Below are 21,236 nucleotides of genomic sequence, written 5' to 3'. Positions count from 1 at the left end.
GAAACTTTTCCCCGTCTCTGTTTCCTCTTTTATCCTGACACCTAAGTCTCCCCTCCCCTTCGTCACCCTCCATTAACCTCTCCCCCCTCCCAAACACACCAGCATCCCTGCGTCGCCAGCTTAGTCCACTGCCCACCCGGGAACCGGGTCGGAACCTCGAGCTCCTCCACGTTCCATCCGGTTACCGTGGCAACACCATCCGGCGGAGCCAGGCGGTCCAATCGGAATCTTCCGTATCTCCGAAGCAGTGTCCAAGGTGGGGACGTGGGGGGACGAGGACAGGAATGAGGAAAGGGGTGGGAGGGGGACCCGTCTGGCAGGGGCGCTCGGACCATGCAAATAACACTGCTTCTCAGGGTCCAGGAGGACAGAAGAGGGGGTGGGGATCAGGAGCGGGGCAGGGGTCTCAGCCTCCCGTCAAGGGGGCGGGGGAAGGTCGAGTGACGCGAGACTGGTTTGGAGCAGGCGGAGTTGGGACCTGCTTGAGGGAGGTAGGAGGGGGCTGGAACCAGAAAGAGCAAAAGCAGGAGAAAAGGAGGAAGAGAGGCTAGGGCGGCTCACTGGGGCTGACGCTGCCCCAGCCGCTCAGAGCCCCGGGAATCTCCGCTTCTCTCTTAGGGGAGAAGCCCCCCCTCCCCTCCCCACTCACAGCTCTCTCCTCCTTCCTCTCGCAACGCAACTTCAGCTCGGAGCGCACCTCCCTCTCCCCGCCTCCTTCCCAGCCTTCCCAGCCTTACACTGTCTGGAGAGCTCGCCCTCGGACAGACCGGGAAACTTGAGCCCCGTGGAGCGGCGCTGGGAAACCTGCCTCCTCTCCCCGACGGGCGGACGCTGCAGTCTCCGATCCCCGTCTTTCCCTTCTTCCACTCGGACTTGAACTCGACTGTTTACTAGTCGGCGAGGGAAGTCCTCCTGGTCCACTTTTGCAGGCGCATCGGGCTCCCCAGCCTCAACCAGACTCCATAGGTCCAGGGGAGAAGGATCCCAGCCGCTAGGGAAAGCTGCGAGCGAACTCCCGGAGCCAGCTCTTCTTGTCCTTCTTCCCTCCGCCCTCCGTCACGTATCTCTCTCCTCTCTACGTGGGGCTCAGGCTGAAACCCAGAACAACAAAACGTAGATCTCTCCCGACCGCTGCCTTTTTCTCCTCTTCCCTCCCTCCCTCCTTCTCCTTTTTTTTCTCCCTCTTTTTCCTTTGGAGGAAAGATCCGTGGGCGCCTCAGAAACTAGAGACTCTCCTGGAGACCACTTCGGAGCTAAAATAGATTCAGAGGCGTGGGGTCTCCCCTGGTCTCTCTAAACCTCCTCCCCAGTCTCCAGCCAGCTACGGAAAGAACCAAAAAACAACCCTAGACAAACCCAGGACTGTTTCGGGGAAGGGAACGTGGTGGTTTGGAGAACGGAACCCCCCTTTCCAGCCTCTAACTAATCTATGCAGCTATGTCTTCATTTATAGGCGCTTCTGCCTGGTCTAGGCTTCCCAACAGCTGAGACGCGCCCAGGACTGAGATGGAGCACTGCGCGGCTACTCTCTGATCCTACCTCCCGGCTGCCCAGGGAGCTAGCCGAGGGAGCGGAGCCGCCAGACGGACCGCGGCAGGCGCGGACACTCGCAGCGAGTCGGGTCGGGGAGCTGGGGGTGGGGGGGCGGGGAGGCGCCGATGGACGGGGAGATGAAGGTCTGAGGCTCGGTTCTGTGAAACGTGACCATGTGGATTAAACAGCTCTTAGGAATCAGGTGAGAAGTCCCGGCGTGTGTGTGTGTGTGTGTGTGTGTGTGTGTGTGTGTGTGTGTGTGTGTGTGTCCGTGTGGGAGATATCTTGGGCAGCACTTTAATTAATGATCCATAAAGACTCGGCAGAGAGGATCGGGATCGCTCTGCTGCCTTGCCTTCCTTCTTTCTTCCCAGTGTCCGCCGGGGGCTTCTCGGCTAAAGCCAAACCAAACGAGGGAGGAGGGGAAAGCAGATCTCTGGAGCTCAGCCCCGTTTTTAGGGGACTCTCAGGCCCGGCCAGAGGCGAGGATGAAGTAGAGCCCTTGGGGGAGCGGCTCCCGTTTCTCCCTCAGGAGGCAGCGCAGTGTCCTGGCCGGCCGCCCCGGCCAGCCTCCTTTCCTGCTAGTCCTCTGTCACCTACCGGAGGGTCACTTACCGACGGTCCCTGGCAGCTGGGGGATAGAACGAGCTGGGCTTGAGAGGCCGGTGCTCCCGGCTCTCCGGAGCGCACTCCAGAAGGAGTTATTCAATTCAACACAAACCCACCAAGCACTTGCCCAGGCGGCCCTCAGACCCTAAACGGGGGACCCTTGCGTAGCCCAGTCTTACTCCGAGCAGCGGCATGGAGCCGCCCTAGGTCACATGGGTGCGCATAAGAGTGGGCCCCGGGAACCCCTCGGGTAGAGGGGCTAACTCGTAAAACGTGCATGCAATCCCCCAGAGACAAATGGGATAGGGGGAAGCAGGGGCCAGGCTTGCCACAGTGGCGTGTGATTCTCAAGCCATTCATCCACCTGCGTGGACACCCGCGTAGGTGAGGGCGGAGACCTCCGCCGAGATCTCTGGAATTAGCTAGGGCGCGGAGGACCCAGCTCCCTGCGAGGAGAGCCGCGGCTGGCTTCTGTTGCCGAGGCAAACTTTGTCCTATATCACCCAATGGCTAGCCTAGCCGCCTGCGCCCCGCTCTCCCGGGTCAGACGCTCGCAATGGGGGATGGCTTGGGCAGGGAGAAGGCAAGACATCCCAAGGGTAGGGCCTAGGGACGCAGCCACAGCGGGCAGCGCTCGGAACCCGTCGGTGCGGAGCCCGGCGCGCTCCTCGGAGCCAGGCTGAGAGAGTGCGAACCCTGGCTGAGGAGGGCGGGGGCGTTGGCGGAGGCGGAGGCAGGCAAGCCAACTTGTCCTTCCGCAGTTTGTCCACTGGGATGCACTACACTCCCGCTTTGGGGAGAAAGGGAATGAGAAAGAAGGAGGCCGACAAGGGAGCGCTGCCCTGTTCCCCCCACCCCCCTTCCTCCCCAAACCCAATCGGCTCTGTAGGGTAGGGTGGGAGATCAAGACCCCTGGTAGGTGCTAATTGGGACGAGACTTGGAGAAAATAGAGAGGAAGGGATTGGGGTACTTCTCAGGATAGTCAAGCTGCTCTTCAATTTAGGAAAATCTAGGCTCCCCCAATTTCTTTAAATACCATCCTCTTCATAATAAAATCTCTATTTTCAATCCCACAATCTTCCTCCTGAAGCTTCCCCTTCTTCTCATCCCTCTGCTCAGTGTCCCTCCCAGCAGTCTGGGTTGAAGCAGGAATCTTATTTGCTCATTTAGTTTTCAAAGGGTTAAATAATGAAGCCGATTGGATTGAGTATTGGCTGGAAGAGGAATCAATACTGGTGCTAGCTGCTAGATAAGAAATCAGACATGGGGAGGGCCGGTCCAGGCAAGGAGACAACACTGGACTTGCTTCTTTCCACCCCTTTTCTGTCCTCATTTTGTAACAGTATCCTAATTCATGGTTTATTTTGTTGGATGTTATACTTTCTGTCTCCTAATGGCTGAGATCTCTTCCCAAACCTCAGAGGTTCTGGGAAAGAATCAACCTTCCTTTGCTTCGTAATTTGTCTTTTCTGATTGACGTTCCCTTAGTTTGTCACCTATGCATTTTTGGTTACAGTTGGGAAGTTATTTGGAGTGAAGTTCTATTAGCATTGTTCAACTGCTAGATCAATGTATCTCTGCATTTTTATAAGGAGGGAAGAAAGCTGCTGGTGATGTTGTTGTTGGTGGTGATGTGTGTGTGTGTGTGTGTGTGTGTGTGTGTGTGTGTGTGTGTGTATCTCGGGAGTGCAATTCATTCTAAAGACGGGTGGGTTTATTTGTTTCCAAACAACTCTTTTAATGTACACACTAAATGATATAAAATTGGGGGGTTTGGAACATCTCTAAGGTTTTTTGAAAAGGACATATTTTCTTCCCGGTTTCATCTAAGGGATTGTTGTTGAATCCAAGGATGGGTTTCAGCCTGCCTAAAAGCTGACATCCTGAGATAATATAAATGTTATTTCCCCATTATCTCTCAGTGAACCAAGATTTACAAAAGGCATATGTGCCTATTTAAATACTAACTAGGACTCCATTGTATGTCAAGGTCACCAGAGGCGTTTTTACAGCTAAAATGAGTTGTGGTCAGCTAACTAAGATATTTTTTACTCCTTTTTCTTTGGAGCAATACCTCTGCTCACCAAGCTAATATTTATAAACCCATCCACCCCCGGCCCAAGTGGCGATCAAGATAGGACCAGCAAAGCATGGAGAGAGGCAATGAACTGATGTCTCTGATGGATGGCTCAGCTCTCCTTGGACTGTTTGGCTCCAGTTTCTGGGATGAAGCAGTTTGAGGACTTGATAGGATTAGTTGGTTTGTGACCTGTGAGCTGAAGCATGAGAGAGATCCTGAAGGGAGAAGGAGGGGGATAGAAAGGGGGAAGAGGAAGAGAAAAAAGAGAAGAGAGCCTGAGAATTGAATCTTTCTAGAGGTAAGCTGTTTAAAGTGCCTTTAAAAACAAGCAAAAAATCCCTAGAAAGAAACTTCCTACCAATTTTAATCAAGCAATCTCTCCAGGACTGCTAGGTGATTTTTAATTTCATTTTGAAAACTCTTTTTTTGTTTATTCACTTTAGGATGGGAAACTTACCAAGGGACTTATGAGCTCTCTGGGCCTTTAAATCTCTGGGTTTAGATATCCGATGATTGAACAAATATCTCTGAACAGGTGAATCCTATAGCTCTTATCCTAGACCTAATCTTTCAGCCTAATACCTTTATTTTAGAATGGAAACTGGCTATCTTTCCCCATTATCTACAGTTTGGAGGTCCAGATACTTTTCTGATGTACTTTAGATTTTCATCCCAGAATAAGGATTCTTTCCTCAGGGAATTCCTGTGGAGAACCCCCTTTGGATAACCTGTGGGCGGGAACACTGGTTTGGAGGTTCCTATAGTGACAAATTTAGAAATGATTGAGTTCTGGGCATCACCATCAATTGCCATAAACCCAGACAGCAGCTGGCATTGTAAAGCTTGACTTTTAGTATTTGAATCTAACATTTCATAAACATCCTCAACCCAGTAAATCTAGTCTGTCTCCTATTCCTACCTGTTTCCGATGCTGCTGAAGGTGAAATCGATCACAACTAGAGTCTATCTAGTGCCATTGGTAATCATACTTAGCAGTGGGCAATCCTCTTTGAATATAGCCTGCTTTTGTGCAATAAAAAACCTAATAGAGGAAGTCCTTTCCCTTCCCTCCTTGCAGCCCCCTAGCTTCCTCTCTGGGTTCTCACCTGGGAAATTGTTGCTAGGCAAGAGGGAATGATACATTCTCAGGAGATGAAAAAGAGTGAAATTCTTCCTGGATCCTTTCTTATCATCTGCTTTTATTAGGTGGATTCAATAAGGAGACAAAGCACCATTCAAAGCTCCAAAAGACTTTTAAATTTCTCTGTCTTTCTCTCCGTCTCTTTCCCTCTCTTCTCTTCTCTTCTCTTCTCTTCTCTTCTCTTCTCTTCTCTTCTCTTCTCTTCTCTTCTCTTCTCTTCTCTCTTCTCTTCTCTTCTCTTCTCTTCTCTTCTCTTCTCTTCTCTTCTCTTCTCTTCTCTTCTCTCTCTCTCTCTCTCTCTCTCTCTCTCTCTCTCTCTCTCTCTCTCTCTCCTTCTTGCTCCCTCCCTCCCTCCTTCCCTGCCTCCCTCTCTTTGTTTGTTTTTCCTGTCTGTCTATCTGTCTGTTTGTGTCTCATTCCTGGTCCTTGACATTAGAGACAGGAAGAGCAAGCTTCATGTCTTTTCTTATCCAATAATACTGACCTGAAGTTCAGGGGTTGTAGATTAGAGATTCCAAGATCTCCTTGAATTATCTTGTGAGGAAAATAAAAGGAATATTGTATCTTTACTTGTGAGGAAAATGGGGGGGGGGGTATCATATCTTAACCATATCAATAAAAATAATACCCTGTATCATTCTGTGGGAAAATACAAAATTGGCTGTATCCAGTGGCCAGCCATCTGCTAAGCTTCTGTACCATGTTTGGGGTTAGAGAACAGTCATCTGTTTAAAATAAGTAGTTGCTAAATTTTCTTCAAAGGGTAACAAGTCAGCAGAGACCAAACTGATGTAAAGATTAGCACTGAAAGCCAAATATATCTTTGATCTAGATTTTTTTGTGTTTGAAGTCTGGCTCGAGAGGGTTTCATCTTCCCTAATGCCAATTAGATAAAAATGGTATGGAGGCATTACTGCTGGCCAGATGAAGCAATCGAGTTACACCTGGGGTGGGGGGAGAAGAACACTAGATTTTTTTTGGGGGGGCGGGCAAAGCACTGTATTCTAATTCTAACTTTGCAAAGGATAATTTGCTTAATAACTCGGGACTTTCAGGGGTACAGTGAGTAAGAGTCTTGGACATAGATTCAGGAAGCTCTAAGTTCAAATTTTGCTTCACAAACTGACTGACTGTGATACTACAAACGGCACTTAACCTCTGTCTGAACATTAGTTCTTCATCTGTAAAATGGGAATAATGATTAAAGCTATCTATGAGGGTTGTGAGAATCAAATGAGAAAATATGTACACTTTTCAAAGACCATTTAAATGCTTGTTATTATTAAAGCAGAGAGGTCGTGTTGAATTCACTGACTTTCTGCATGTGTGCACCTGCATGTGCTCTTTTGTTTTAGAATGTAAGTCCCTCCCCTCATCTTGTCTTTTCATCCTTGCATCCCATATATAGCCTAGTATGTGGAATATATAATTCCCTTAATAAATGCTTCTTAGCTGATTAGTCATTGACAGTCCCATCAGTAACTCAGTAGATCATTTTTTAAGGAATTGCTTGAGGATCAGAGAATTTAAGTGACTTGTCAGAGGCAGGGTTAGAATTCAAATTCTAGCACTTCATGCACTAACCCTATGTTGCCTCTTTTAAATCTTTCTGGATTTCTGTGAACCAAATTCAAATATCCTTTGGAAGAAGGAGGGAATTTCCCTGTATTCTAAGAGAATCAAGCCTAGGGGCCCCAGCAGAGCATCAGTGACCACATATGTGTCTTCTACCACAGCTCTAGTAGGTCCTGGGAAGGATTGGCTACCTTAGTGACTTCCCCATTCCTCCAGTACGTTCTCCAGTCTCAACACAATACAACTGCTCTGCTGTTTCTTCAGAGCTGAGTCCCCAAAGCCCTTTACAGTAGAAGCACTGAGAACACTCACTTCACCCAGTGCCAGGGAGGAATGAAGCAGCTGCCTAACTGTCTTGTAGCGAACGGACTCAGCAGCAGGGCAGGAAGGGAGCAGGCTCAGCCTTAATTAGAACAAGGAGGAGAGGGGAAGGAGGCACAGTAAAGTCTCTCAGCCTCTACTGAGGGACCCTATTCCTCTTCTCAAGAGTCCCTAGGGACTTTGAATAGCCAGAGGGCCAGCCTATATCTATGGATTTTCATGGTTAACACATTTAAATTCTCCCAAATTAGTCCTGAGCAAAAAACCAAAAAAAAAAAAAAAAAAAAAAAAACCTCTTACACATTGTTGATGAGGTAGAATTGCTTCATTAACCATAGGAAAACCTGCCCAGAGGTGGCTGGCGTATATAAGACATCATGTGCTCTGCCTTCTGCTTACATTTTATTGCCTGGAGTCCTGGGGAGTTGGGGACTAGCTCCTGCAGCCTCCTTTCTTTTAAAGGCTTCACTCCACTGAGCCCCTAGAAAGATGCTGATTTAATCTTAATCTAGAAACAGTTTTAACACCAGATATTCTAGTAGTCTGAACACCTTTATCCTAGGTGAGCGCTGGTTTTCTATTTGCCAGAGAGCAAATAGCTCTTAGCAAATGAGATCATGTATAGGTAAGAACTTTCCCCCTCTTCTTTTCTCTTTATCCTTTTAATGATATGATGGAACTCTTAACATATGGATTCAAGTCCTGAATGTAACAGTTCTCTAGAAATTCCTGGGGCACATCACTCTACTTGCCTGGACCTCTGTTTCATCATAAGTAAAATGAAAAGATTGAACCAGATAGATAGCCTCTGGGGTCCTTACCAGCTCTGGAGCTGAGTCTAGGTTAAACAACTTGTAGAAAGTCTCACTGGAAATTAGGGTTAGAACTCAAATTTGAATTTCAACGTTTTTGACTCCAGATAAGATGCTTCTCCCACTATACCACTTGGTTAGCTTATCTCTTTTCCCATTTGCTTCTTATTTACAGGTTTGCAATGTATATATCAGACACTTGAATTTACACTGCCTCTTTCTACTAGCCATTATAATCTAGTATTCAAGGGATGTGCTTTCTCTCCACCCCTTCTATTGGTACAGGATATTTCTTGACAATTATAGGTCACAAATCTGTAACTTTTAGTAAATAGTTTTTGAGAGTTTTTTCTTTTTTCTTTTTTTTTCTGAGATGATTGGATTAAGTGACTTGGCCAGAGTCACACAGACAGGAAGTGTTAAGTGTCTGAGGTCAAATCTGAACTCAGGTCCTCTTGACTTCAGTTCTGGTGCTCTATCCCATGTGCCACTAGCTGCCCCCAGTTTTTGAGAGTTTCAAAGGCCAAAAACATCATTATCCTCCTTTTGCTTTTTCTTCCCTCTCTCCTCCTCTCCCTCCCTCTCTTCTTTCTCCTTCTTCCTTATTCCCTTTCTCCTCCCTTTTCCTTCTTCCTCTCTCCACTCTCTTCCATCCATTTCTTCTATTTTTCATCCTTTGTACAAATATTGATTATAAGCCTATCGGACGTAAACACCTTACTTTAGGATCTATGAAATTGCATATGTACATTTTGTGACCCTTTTTTTCAAGGAATTCATCCTATGATGGGAAAGACGGAACTAGATTGATGTAATGAAAAGATATTTGCATCCTGCTTCTGCTTACGAACAATTGAAGGTGAATAAGCCTGTTTATATCTTGGAGCCTCAATTATAAAAAGAAAAGAAGGGTTAGACCAAATTATTTTGGAGGTTCTTTGCAACCTTTATGTTATATCATGATATATTTCAGAATGATAGATGTCATATAAATATTGAGACAAGAGAATATTCTTTTAGAGAGTAATTGTTGATCCCCAAATCCTATCATCTCCAATTCTGAAGGGATCTCAGGGACTATTAATTCTAATCCCTGAAAGAACAAGGATTGCACCTATAATACCCCCAGCCTCTGCTTGGAGATCTCAAGGGAGGGAGAGCCTATTGCTTCCTGATGCAGCCTATTCCACTTTTGGAGAGTTTTAATTGTTAAGAAGTTGTTATTTTTATCAAGTCTAAATTTGCTTCTTTGTAGCTCCCACCCATTGTTTTTAGTTCTATCTTCTGGGACCAAGTTTAATTTCTCTCCCATATGAGAATCCTTTATATACTTTAAAATAACTTTCATGTCTGCTTGAAACCCCACCCCACTCCCTCTCCAGTTCAGCATTTCCAATTTCTTTAATTAGTACTCATATAGAACAAATTCAAGTTTTTTTTTTCCCCAATCTGGCTCTACTTCTCTGAATACTCCGTACTTGATCAATGTCCATTTTAAAATATATTATTCAAAACTGAACAGACAATTCCAGATTTAGTCTGCTTTAGAGAACAATAGAACTATCTATTATCACTCCAGTCCTAGACACCAGGCCTCTCTTAACCTGGCCTAAGATTTATTAACTTTCTTACTACCTACATCACAAACTTTTTTTGCTTCCTGAGCTCAAAGCCCACTCACCCCCCCCCCCGGTCATTTTCAAACCAAATATCATTCAACCAAACATTTCCCATCTTATACTTTTAAGACTGATTGTTTGAACCCAAATGTAGCACTTTACATTTATTCCCATTCAATGTCAAAGAATCTCAGAGGAAACCTTAGAAATTATCTTGTTTAACTCATTCCTAAATCCTATCTCAATCATCACCAACAAATACTCATCTAATATTTGCATGAACAATTTCAGGGATGGGGAAATCACTGTGTTACAAGGCAATTCATTTCACTCTGCTTGAAAAGCTGTCTTTTAGGAAAGAACTATAGCTTGACTCTCACAATTTAGTAATGGCTCATATTTATATAGCTTAAGTTCAAACTATGTCAGCTACATAGTTTAAGATTTCCAAAGCTCTTTACATATATTAGCTGAACCTCAAGATGACCCTGTTGGTCAGGTGAGGAAGGAATTAAACCTAAGTTTTCATAATTCTCATTTGGCATTCTCTTTACCACATACTATGTTTCCCATTTGCCTAATGGTTCTAAGTCTTCCCTTTGAGGTAAAGCAGATCAAGTCTAATTATTCTGTTCACATCATCAGGACCCCAGAGTACCTAAAGACAGATAAGCCTTGTACTCTCCAGACTAAATAATTCCAGTCCTTTCAGCCAATCATGGTAAAATATAGTATAGTTTCTGCTGTCATATTCTTTCCTGTGATCATATTCCAGTTTGTCAATGTTCTTTCTATACTGTTCTGTCCAATGCTGAACAAAAGATAGTTGGAGTTTGACCACAAGGGAGAATCTGGGATTCTAGGTGAGCAAACCGAATCATCATTAGGATGATTTGATCAGGGATACATAGCCAGTATGTATTCATGGCAGAATTTGAAACCAAGTCTTCTGATTTTTAACCCCCTAACTCATTTCATTAAATCTTGCTGCCTCAAGAATATTTGAGTGCTTGCACTTCAGCTGTAAGTGCATAAGTCAAACTTTTAAGCGAAAACACCCAAGTAGAAAGAAAAATAAAAACAAAAAGAAAAATATCATTCGATGAGGGAAATATTTGCTTAGATTGAATAAATATGTGAATAATCCTATAATCAAAGAACTGACACTCATAAGTAGCTTTAAAATAGGTCAACTAACATTTTGTTTCAAGTTTGTTAGTATGCATTGTTTTTTGAAGATCTGTAGGGAGAAGGCCTGCCTCTCTTATGGAGGATTTCTGTAAATGCTATTGAGTTGGTAAGATGATCTTGGTCATTTTCCTAACAGAGACTGATATGTAAGAAAATCCTTTCATATGATTAATTCATGAGACATTAGTAACAAGTGTCAAATTCTCAATGTGTCCTAGCTGATCATATATGGCGGCCTCTTCTTAAATACTTCATTGAATCTGTGATCTTGCTGATTTTCAAATTTCTTCCAACTCTACACATTATAAAATCCTTGTGCCTGTCCTTCATATGATACTCTTATTCATTTCTTCCCATAAGTCACATCAGTCTCATAGTTTTCCTTACTTTGTTCTAATTTTATGAAGTATATAGATGTCCTCATGGCATCATTCAAGCTCATTCTTCTTTGAAGGACTTGTCTATGTCCCTTACCTTAAGCTTCTTATTGGTTTTTTGAGTATTACTAATATTTAAATCTTTGGAGAATATTATATTCCACATTATACCAGTTATAAGTTGATATTTAAAAGAAGGCATTTGTTTCTCAGAGAAACATTATTAAAGCATTATCAAAGACACTTTTTAATTTTATGAAGGCAATAAAACCTATTTTCCTACCTACTTGTGAACCCAACTAATTATTTTCTTGTAATACGTAAGATATATCTTTAATATTTCTATTTCTATCCAAATCTATAGCGCTATCTATATGATTTCTATCTCTTTTCTTTTTTTGATCTCTCTCTATTCATGTTATCATTAATAGTAATAACAACTAGAATTTACATAATAATCTAAGGCTTACAAATTAAATACATTACCTAATTTGATCATCTATCCATATATTTAATCTATGCATTTATATATCAATTAATTTGACGGATGATTTTTGTATGTTGTCCGTAATTTGGAAAATAATCATTGTTCATCCACTTTTTTTTTCTGTGTGGATGATTAGTTCACATTCACATTTTTTGAAATGTTTATTAATCCCCTCCCAGAGAATTTGCATTATTTTGAAACTTGATACAACTGATGAAATGTTATATGAAAAGAGGAACATATGGAAGATATCACTTTTCCTAGTTAAAAATTGGAACCTTGTGTTTGTAACATGAGTCTTTTTTTGGGAAGGTTTGTTTAAGTTAAGAAGCAAAATCTTTGAGCTCTCAGCACATGGTTTAAATAACTCCATCTATAAAACTTTGGAGTTGTAGCATTGATTAAAAAACACTGATTCATTCTGTAGACTCTAGTGCCTTACAATAAAGGAATTTTAAAGCTAGAGGAGGCTAGGTGATATTTACTAGTACAAAATGTAATATAGTTCAGCTCTAGTATACAGTGTAAGGCATAAGAAAAACGAGGGCGAGGTGGGGGAGGTTACTGGTACAAAATGTAATGGTGTCATGCAGTTCTAGTAGACAATGCAAAGAATAAGAAAAAAAGGGGGCTTTAGATAGTAGCCTATCAGTTTTGGTACTAGGCAATAGTTTAACAGAAAAGAGAGGTGGAGAGAGAAACACAGAGACAGAGACATACAAAGAAACAGACTGAGACAGAGACACAAAGACAGACAGAGACAGGGAGATAGAGACACTCAGAGAAGGAGAGATGGGGAAACAGACTGAGAGAGAGACAGACAGAGACAGGGAGAAAGGGACACACAAAGAAAGAGAGATAGGGAAAGAGAGATGGACACAGAAAGAGAAAGAGACAGAGACACAGAAACAGATAGAGACACAGGAAGAGACAGAGAAAAAGAGAGTTTAAAAGATATACTGAGACAGAGACAGATACAGAGAAATAGAGACAGAAACAGACAGAAAAACAGAGAAAAGAAAAAGAGATTAAGAGAGCAGCAACAGCTAAATGCTGTCTTCCTAGAAAGAGCAGACAAAATGAACACTCATGGTAAGAGATGTCTGTGTGTGTGTGTGACAGAAAGAGAGAGAAAAGAAAGAGAGAGAGAGAGAGAGAGAGAGAGAAGAGAGAGAGAGAGAGATGAGACAAAGAAGAGAGACAGAATTAGACACAGAGAGACAGACAGGAACAGAAAAAACAGAGAGACAAAGACATAGACATAAACACAGAGACACACAAAGGAAGATATAGGGGAGAAGGAGTTTTTAGAAGGTTGACTCAGTAACTATTTCATATCATGACAAGGTTCTTCTACTATTTTTGGTGAGGGCGATTAGGGAGGGTAATTCTTTCTGCCACACTCACAGCCTTTTGGAAGCAAACAAGACCCCAGGGACCATCAAATGTAGCCCATTCCTTTAAAAGAATTCTTTCTTCAATGAGTGGTCATTCAATCTCTGATGTCCTTTAGTGAGTGGGAATCCACAGTGTATCAAGCCAGCCCACCCAAGTCTGAGTGTTGACTGTCAGAAAGTTATTCTTTATATGGAATCAAAGTCTGCCTGTCAGAGTAAGTCTCATTTATCTTCCTGTGATAACTTTCAAAAATTTGAAGAGAGCCAATCTGGCTTCTTCCATCCTCTAGTTCTCTAAGCTAAAAAAAAAAAGTGAAACATTACAAAACAGAGATCACATTCATAATATGCTTTAGTCTGGGTGAGAAGGCACTCAGAATTGTGGAATAAAAGCAACAATCTCAAGAAAAGTGTTTATGATGAGGTCAACAATGGCACTTGGAAATAACCAAAGCTATTAGAGAAAGAACAAGTCAACTAGATCATCAATTCCCCTCTCCTAAGACTAGTGTCAGAGAAGCCTTTGTCCTGATGCTCTATTCCCTTCTAAATCCCTTTGAATCTGAGAATCTTAAGAACTTAAGTTGCCTTTGACAACATGAGACTGTAATTGCCCACATGACTAGACTTTAACCAAAACAACAAAGAAATGTCCATAGGATGACAGGATAGAGAACAGAAAGAAATCCTAAGTGTCATCTAATATCCAGCAGTCCTTGCCTTATAGATAAAAAAGTAGAGACTTGGCAAGGGGATGGATCTTGGCTACTTGGTATCACTCCCTTCCCTCAATAGTTAACATTGTCAGTCTTACCAAAGATCTTGCATTTATTTATTTCTCTGGATGCAGGTTGTGATCCTCAATAAAAGGCAACTTTCCTAGAGAGAAGATATTATATTGATTTTTTTTTTTGTTTTTATATTATGGCCATGTACATTAGGGCATTGCATCTTATAGGTATTTAATAAAAGTTTGATGAATTTTATTACTTTAGCTTATACTTTCCATAAATATGAGTCCACATGCTCTGGCTCTAGCTCCTGTCTCCTTCCACTCTATGTATAAGGAAAAAAAAAATGTTACAATACCCAGAAATATATAACAACTGTAAGATCCCATTCTCTTTTCTTTCCCCTGAGATGGCTTTTTTGCAACTATTTAGGAAATTGAACCTGGCAAACAAGAGACTCAGGAGACATATGATAGCTGTCTTCAAGTATTTGAAGGGATATCATGCCTTTTTCTGATTGATCCCAGAGGGCAGCACAGGGAGTAATGGGGGAAAGTTGCAAAGAGAGAGATTTAGACTCCATTTTCACAGCAAACAAACAAACAAGCTTCCTAACAATTAGTGATGACCAAAGTGGAATGGGGATGACATGACTCTGCACTGAGTTGTTACTCAATGGAATTCTTTAAGCAGAGTCTAAATAATCACTCACTTGAAGTGTCTTCTAGCTCTAAGATTCACTGATTTTGTGATGTAAAATAGCAGTATTTATCTTCCATCATCCACTGTTTTTTTTTTAATAAAATGTAAACTTTTGTGAATTCTCCCAAACCTCTCTGCCTTTCCCTCGTCCAGATCTAGAGCTTGGTCCATGTATTTAATCTAGAGGAAATTCGTTAAAACTCAAGGAGTATAGATCGCTGAAATGAAACTTGCTTTCCAGTCAACCAAAAAAAGATCTCTTATCACTTAGGAGGAAACCCATTCAGACAGCTAAAGTAATAATACCAAAAAGTCACAAGTTACAATCTACTTTTCTATTACTTTTCCATCCTTTTCTCTTCTGGAAAGAGACAAGTTGAAACAACTGGCTGCAGAGAAAGCTGTGTCTCCTGAGGAGGGATGGGTGGCTTAGAGAACTCTAGGATTCTTTAGGGAGCCAATTATTGGAGATGAGAAAATGTGATGTTTATTTTTATGACACTGCATTTCAGAATCCCTGAAAATGTTGATGGAACATCTACATTAGAAAACCTAGCCCATCCTGGCATTTCACAGTAATATTCTTACACACACATTGGGCCAGATTCCAGTGGCTATTCTGCTAGCTGCTTTATTAGGGTCCCAACAAAGGCCTAATTTACTATCCATTACCACCCTGGAGGGCTCTCTTAACTCTCTTGGCTTCCCAAATTCTTTCTTCCCTCAGCATTTTCAAATCTAATTTAGTTCTGTCCACAAGAAGCCTGCTGCTCTATACAAAAGTTGAGCCAGAAATTGCTTTAATGCAGTCCAATTTAATTCAATTCATTAATAAAAATAATGACTAACATTTAGATAGCATTTTAAGTTGGCTAAATGCTTTACATGTTATTTCATTTGGTCTTCGCAACAACTCTGAGGTTGTGTTGCTCCTACCATCATTTTACAAATGATGAATATGAAACAGATTGAGAAGTTAATGATTGTCTCTTGATGGTCAGATCTGTTCTATTTCATTCAATTCAACCAACATGTGTTAAACACCTACTATGGGCTTGTCACTTGGAATACAAAGACATAATGAAACAATCCCATCCTTCAAAGAGCTTGCATTCTAGCACTGAGATAATTCACCTTCAGGCGTATACAGGTAAGAAAATACAAATTGTGTACAAGGTAATTCTAAGAAGGAAAGATAGAAGTGGGGCCAGAAAGATCTCATACAGGATGGTTCATCTGGCTAGGGTTTTGATGGAAACTAGATTTCTTATGAAGCAGAGGTGAAGGAGAGCCTTCCAGACATGGAGTAGGGATGATCATTTGTCCAAAAGTTTGGAAGTGGGAAATTCAATATTATAACCAAGAATAATGGTCTTTATTATTCCTAGACCTCCTGAATGAATCTCTTTCCTAAGATCCTGATTTTTTGGACAAATCAGAATCATGGTGACTAAGTGATGTAGACTACCACTCAGCTCCTTAGAGTACCAAGCTCAAATGTGGTCTCAAACACTTACTGACTTGATTGTCTTACCTCTGGCAATTCTTTTAACTTCTGTCTACCTAATTTTCTTCAACAGTTAAATGGAGATAATGATAGATAGTATCTATCTTTCAGGGATTTTGTGAGATAGTATTTGTAACACACTTAGAATTTAGCACATAGTGTCCACTTAATATAAGGTTGTGCCTTCCCTTTCCCAATTAGGGTTTTATGGCTTTGTGTAGCATCTAGGCCATGTACATTTTTGTAAGTTCCAGAAGATCTGGGATATCTGTTAGAGAGCTGAAGAACAGAATCATTGCTAAGTTTGGATAGGGAGGGAAAAGTCCTTTGACAACAGTAGGACTTTCCTGTTGAGTTTGATGAAAGTGAACTGAAGAAGGACGATGTTTCCTTTTGATCTGTGTCTGAATAGAAAGGAAGAAGGGGAAGATGAAGGTGATTTTCCAGATAATACTGATCAGGCTCCCATACACCTTGAGGAAAGTCACAATTTCCAGAGCAAAATATTCCGCTGCCTTCTTTGCTCATCTTTTCTATACTTCCTCTGTGCCCTCACCCCCTTTTTAAAGGAAGACATCGTCTGTTTCCTCAAGAACCTCGTACAGCCTGACACATAGTAGGTGCTTCATGCATTCTTGTTGAATATAATAAAATGTGGATAAATTTCAGATCTTTTTAAATCCTGACTTGCTATGGCCTTTGTTTTGTTCTCAACAACTGAGTCACGTGTTCCCTCTTCCTCACTTTCCAACCACCCGCAATGGTGAAATAGAGTCTTTGCCACCCCTTCTGCTCCTTCTTTCCACCCTACTTCCTGTACTCTCTCTTCTCTCCTCAGTCTGCTACCACCTCCAGAAAATTCCTAGTGCCCTTCTGCTATCCTCCAGCTTCCCCGCAGCTCTCTACCTAGTCCTGTCTCCCCTACTAAAAAAAGCAATGTCCTTTTTCTGGGCATGTCATCATCAAAACTTATACGTCCTGTATTCCATTCTTTCAAGAATTTGCTCCTTAAACCATGTATTTTAGTGGAAAAATTGTTGGGCTTGGAGTCGGGAAACAGGGGTTTGTTTCTGTCTTCTGAAATTTAACAATTTATGTAACTTTAGGCAAATCACATAAATGCTCTGAGCCTCAGTTTCCTCCTCTATAAAATGGGAATAATGCCATTTGGACAACTTACCTTGTTTCTAAGATTGGTACTGGTGTGTGTGTGTGTGTGTGTGTGTTTGGTGCGACCTTAATTTTTAAGTTATAGAAATGTTACATTATTGATCAACCATTATTTATGATTCAAATGCGATTGTGGGGTAGTGATTCAGAAAGAATATTTGCACTATAAGCAGCATTTTCTGGCCCCGTATTATTTTAAAGGAATTCCAGTGGCTAATGGGATTGGTTCCAATAGTGATAGTTTCAGATACAATGAGGGTTTTGTGTGGGAGAGCATATTTACATTTGAACAGGGAGTATGGGACAGGGGATTAGTCATGTCATGTAGGTGGCCATCTGATTCACCTTTTGGGTTATCCCTGCACTACTTCTCAATAAAAGTAAAAGAATTTGAGACCTGTCTCCTCCAAATAACCTAGAAGGAGAATTGTTATAACATATTTTGGTAAGGCATCACTGGACTTGAAATTCATCAATTAACAATTCTTTGCCCTTTTCATCCATCAGCCTCCCAGTGATTCAGAAACCTTAATTAACAGAAACTCTCAGTACTCCTAGGAGGTCAGGAAATATTATTAACCTCATTTCACAGATGGGTAAACTGAGGCATGAGGAGGTTAAGTGAATTTTTTAAGGTCACACTGAAAGTCAGCAAAGGAGCATGCCTAGAATCTCAAATTGATTGCAAATGCTAATTTCAGTTTCTGTTACAGAAAAAAAAATTAGTGGAATACTGTATCTTAGTCTTATTTTTTCAGTATATAAATGTAATGTTCTGGTTGATTTTCTGGAGTTCTCTGGACCAGCCTTTGTTTCAGCAGAGTAATCACCATGAGAATAGCCAGGTCTTTATTATCTCCTTCACAGTCTTGTTTCCTTGCCTGGGACCCAGGCTAGTTTTCTTGAGGTCCTCCAGAATGTGTCTTGGTTTCTCTGGGGGAGTCTCTGTCTTGAAATCTGTCTCAGTCTGAGAACTTGTGCTCCAGCCTCCAGCTACCACAAAGGTGGGAGATGAAATGAATCTGTCTGACTGAGTTTGTCCCAGCTTATATGCTCTATTATAATTACATTATCATAGGTGTGAATCTTGTAGAATAGGTATTAATCTTGTAGAACTATATTAAGTACTAAGTACATGTACTGAACTAGAGAACTAGTAATCACCATGCTAAATTAGATAACCATTGTCTTACCAATTCCACTGTCTTAACACCTTGTAAGAATCCTTGTTTCAAGTACAGAGTTCTGGCCCACAATATATAAACATACTGTATTTATATAAATATATTATGTTTCTATATACATATAAATTATATGACTATAAATATATGTATATATTAATATCTACATAATTATTAGTATATCAGTTTTCTAGGGGGCTAGGAGATGTAGGTTGAGAGATGAGTTCAAATTATGATCTTGGCACTAAATATTAGTAGGTCATGAGGTGTTTTAGTCTCCTGGCACCAAGTTGCCAAAGTATTAGATTAATTTTCTCTTGATGTCTGTGAAAGAAGCAGTTCCACAAGCTGGGGACAGACACAGGGAGTTCCCCAAACTGACAAAATCAGACTTTGTCCATATATACATTAAATATGTCCTAGAATCATCCCAGATTTCTGCCTACTTCAGCTTAATCAAATAATTTCTCCTCTTTGAGTCTCAGTTTTCTTATATGTAAAAGAAGGCAAGTGAAATAGACCGCTTGTGCATACTCTTCTAATTTTAAATCTATGAACCTACAACCCTAAACTTTTGCTTCACTGAGCTTGGGTGTTTACACAATAAAATATGACTTGTATTTATAAGGATGATGTGTGGATTTTTCAAGTCTGGGCCATACATTGTGCTTAATAACTCAGAAAACTTGAGTTCAAATCCAAGCTCAGATACTTATTCTCTTTCTGACTGTGGGTAAATCTCTTAAACCTCTCCCTCAGTTTCCTCATCATTATATCAATATCATGTCAAATCAATAATAATAATAACAATCACAATATTTAATAGCTTGCACTCATTTATTACAGTAACAAAAACCTGTCCTTCCAGCACTTCTATATCAGCTTCCTAAAAGAGGCACTTAAGGTCATCCATTCAATCCCATAATTTTATTCTTGAAGTATCTGAAGTCTAGGAACATTGGATTGGAAATTCCTGAACTTTAGTATCAAGGGATAATGTTCTTTCCATGATCTCTAGATTAGAAAGGATCTTGGAGCTCATTCCATACCATCCAGCCTGTATATTGAAAAAGATCTCCTCTATGACATTCACTGACATGTGTTCATGTTGTCACTCCTTGAAGTCTTCTTGGAACAATGTTTTTTCCATGGTCCCCAATTTGGAAAGTATCTCAGAGATCATGCCATCCAACCTATACAACCCTTTATAAAATCCACTGATATATGTTCAAGAAGTCACTTCTCAAAGACCTTTAGATTTTTGTCCTGCCATTGGACCTCAGTGACTCAAGAAGAGAGAATGAGGCTGAAAACTTTGTGCACCACTTAAATTCAATTCACATGCAGTAAAAACATTGCCCATCATCTACTATTTTATTAGTCTTTTTCAGAAATAAAGGATGAACAATAACTCATAGACCTCTGGTGATAGGCAGTGTATTTCACTTTTTAAACTGCTCTAACGGCTAGACAGGGTTTCTCCACATCAAATTTAAAATTATCTTTTTGACGTATCCACCAATGGCTGCTTCCCCTTAGACCAAGCAGAAAAAACATTTTCCCTTCAAAATGAGGGGTTTTGAACTGAATGTACAATTAATGTTAAGTATGATCTCACATGTCTCCATCTGTGACCATAAAAATTAGTTTAGAAGTACATAATGGTGACAAATTTCATCATAGATTTGAAATTTAACAGACGAAAATGTTTCTAAAAAGAATTAGTACCATTTTAGGGAAGAAGTTATCTTAGGAAGTCCAGTACACTGAACAAAATGGAACCCTCAGTTGACCATGAAAGGCATTATTTTAGGAAAGTCATTTATATCTCTTCCTTTTTTCTCCCTTCATATGTGCATGACTTATTGTATCTCTTCTCAGAAGACAGAACTAGATGAAGGCACATTTTATAAAGAGGTTAAGACCTTTAGTCAAAGATCAGATACTTTTTCAAAAAGAGATGGTTAAATAGAGAAGACTCTTAAGCCATCTCAATCCTTTGGCCATTTTCTCTGTCCAATTCAGTTATGAGCAAAATATAGCAAAAAAAAAAGATTCAGATAAAACATCAGAAACCTTCCTTTGCTGTATGAATGAATGAATAAGTAAATGTGGAAACCAATCATCCAGGGAAATGGGATTTTCCATTCCTAGAGAGCTTCTAAAAGGACGATCAGCAGTCATTTGTCATGGGAGATTTAGGTTCATCCTGCTTGGGAGTAGGGAACAAAACTGGAGAGTATCTTAAAATTCCTTCTGACTCTGGAGTAGAATGGGGACTATATAGTCCTTTCTCTTACCTCTCCTAGACTATTTTTAGATAGACTAGAATTTAGATAACATACTTGATTCAGTGACATTTCTTTTCTTAAAAAAATGATTTTTTAACATCAGCTAGATCCTCTTCTTTGAGCTCTCTGCATACCCCTCACAGAAGGCTATCCCTTATTAAAAAAAAAAAAAAGGTTTTAATAACAGGAAGAAGAGAAAAAATTAGCAAAAGTGATCAGTACTTCAAGAATATCTGACATAACATATAATGTTCCACACTCTGACCACTCTCCTAATTCCTATCAACACACACATATGGATATATTTCTTGATACTCAGGTCAATCAGGCAATATAAAAACATTTTTATATTCCATTATTTTTAGGGTGTTGTGCTGGGCCTGGAGGGAATTTAAAGGCAAAGAAGGCCATGATAATATGATTGTTCTCCCCACTTCCAGGAGCAGAATACAGTTATAGAGATAGAAATATGGAATCAAATAGAATCACATTATTAAGTGTTTATTGTAGG

At 41.0% G+C, this 21,236-nt stretch overlaps 1 protein-coding gene across 1 annotated transcript in view; it reads left to right on the top strand.

The window, feature by feature from the left end:
• The first annotated feature begins 260 nt into the window (after nucleotides 1–260).
• AJAP1 (adherens junctions associated protein 1) overlaps nucleotides 261–21,236 on the top strand; it is a 278,095-nt gene continuing 257,119 nt past the window's right edge. The window contains exon 1 of the mRNA XM_051988720.1: nucleotides 261–1,735. Within this exon, the coding sequence (XP_051844680.1) occupies nucleotides 1,707–1,735 (29 nt within the window). The 5' untranslated portion in view covers nucleotides 261–1,706. The remainder of the gene's footprint in view (nucleotides 1,736–21,236) is intronic.

This window comes from Antechinus flavipes, chromosome 3 (genome assembly GCF_016432865.1).
Source record: "Antechinus flavipes isolate AdamAnt ecotype Samford, QLD, Australia chromosome 3, AdamAnt_v2, whole genome shotgun sequence".
NCBI lineage: Eukaryota > Metazoa > Chordata > Mammalia > Dasyuromorphia > Dasyuridae > Antechinus > Antechinus flavipes.
Note: the sequence above shows the minus strand (reverse complement) of the source record. Positions and strands in the feature narration are given on the sequence as shown.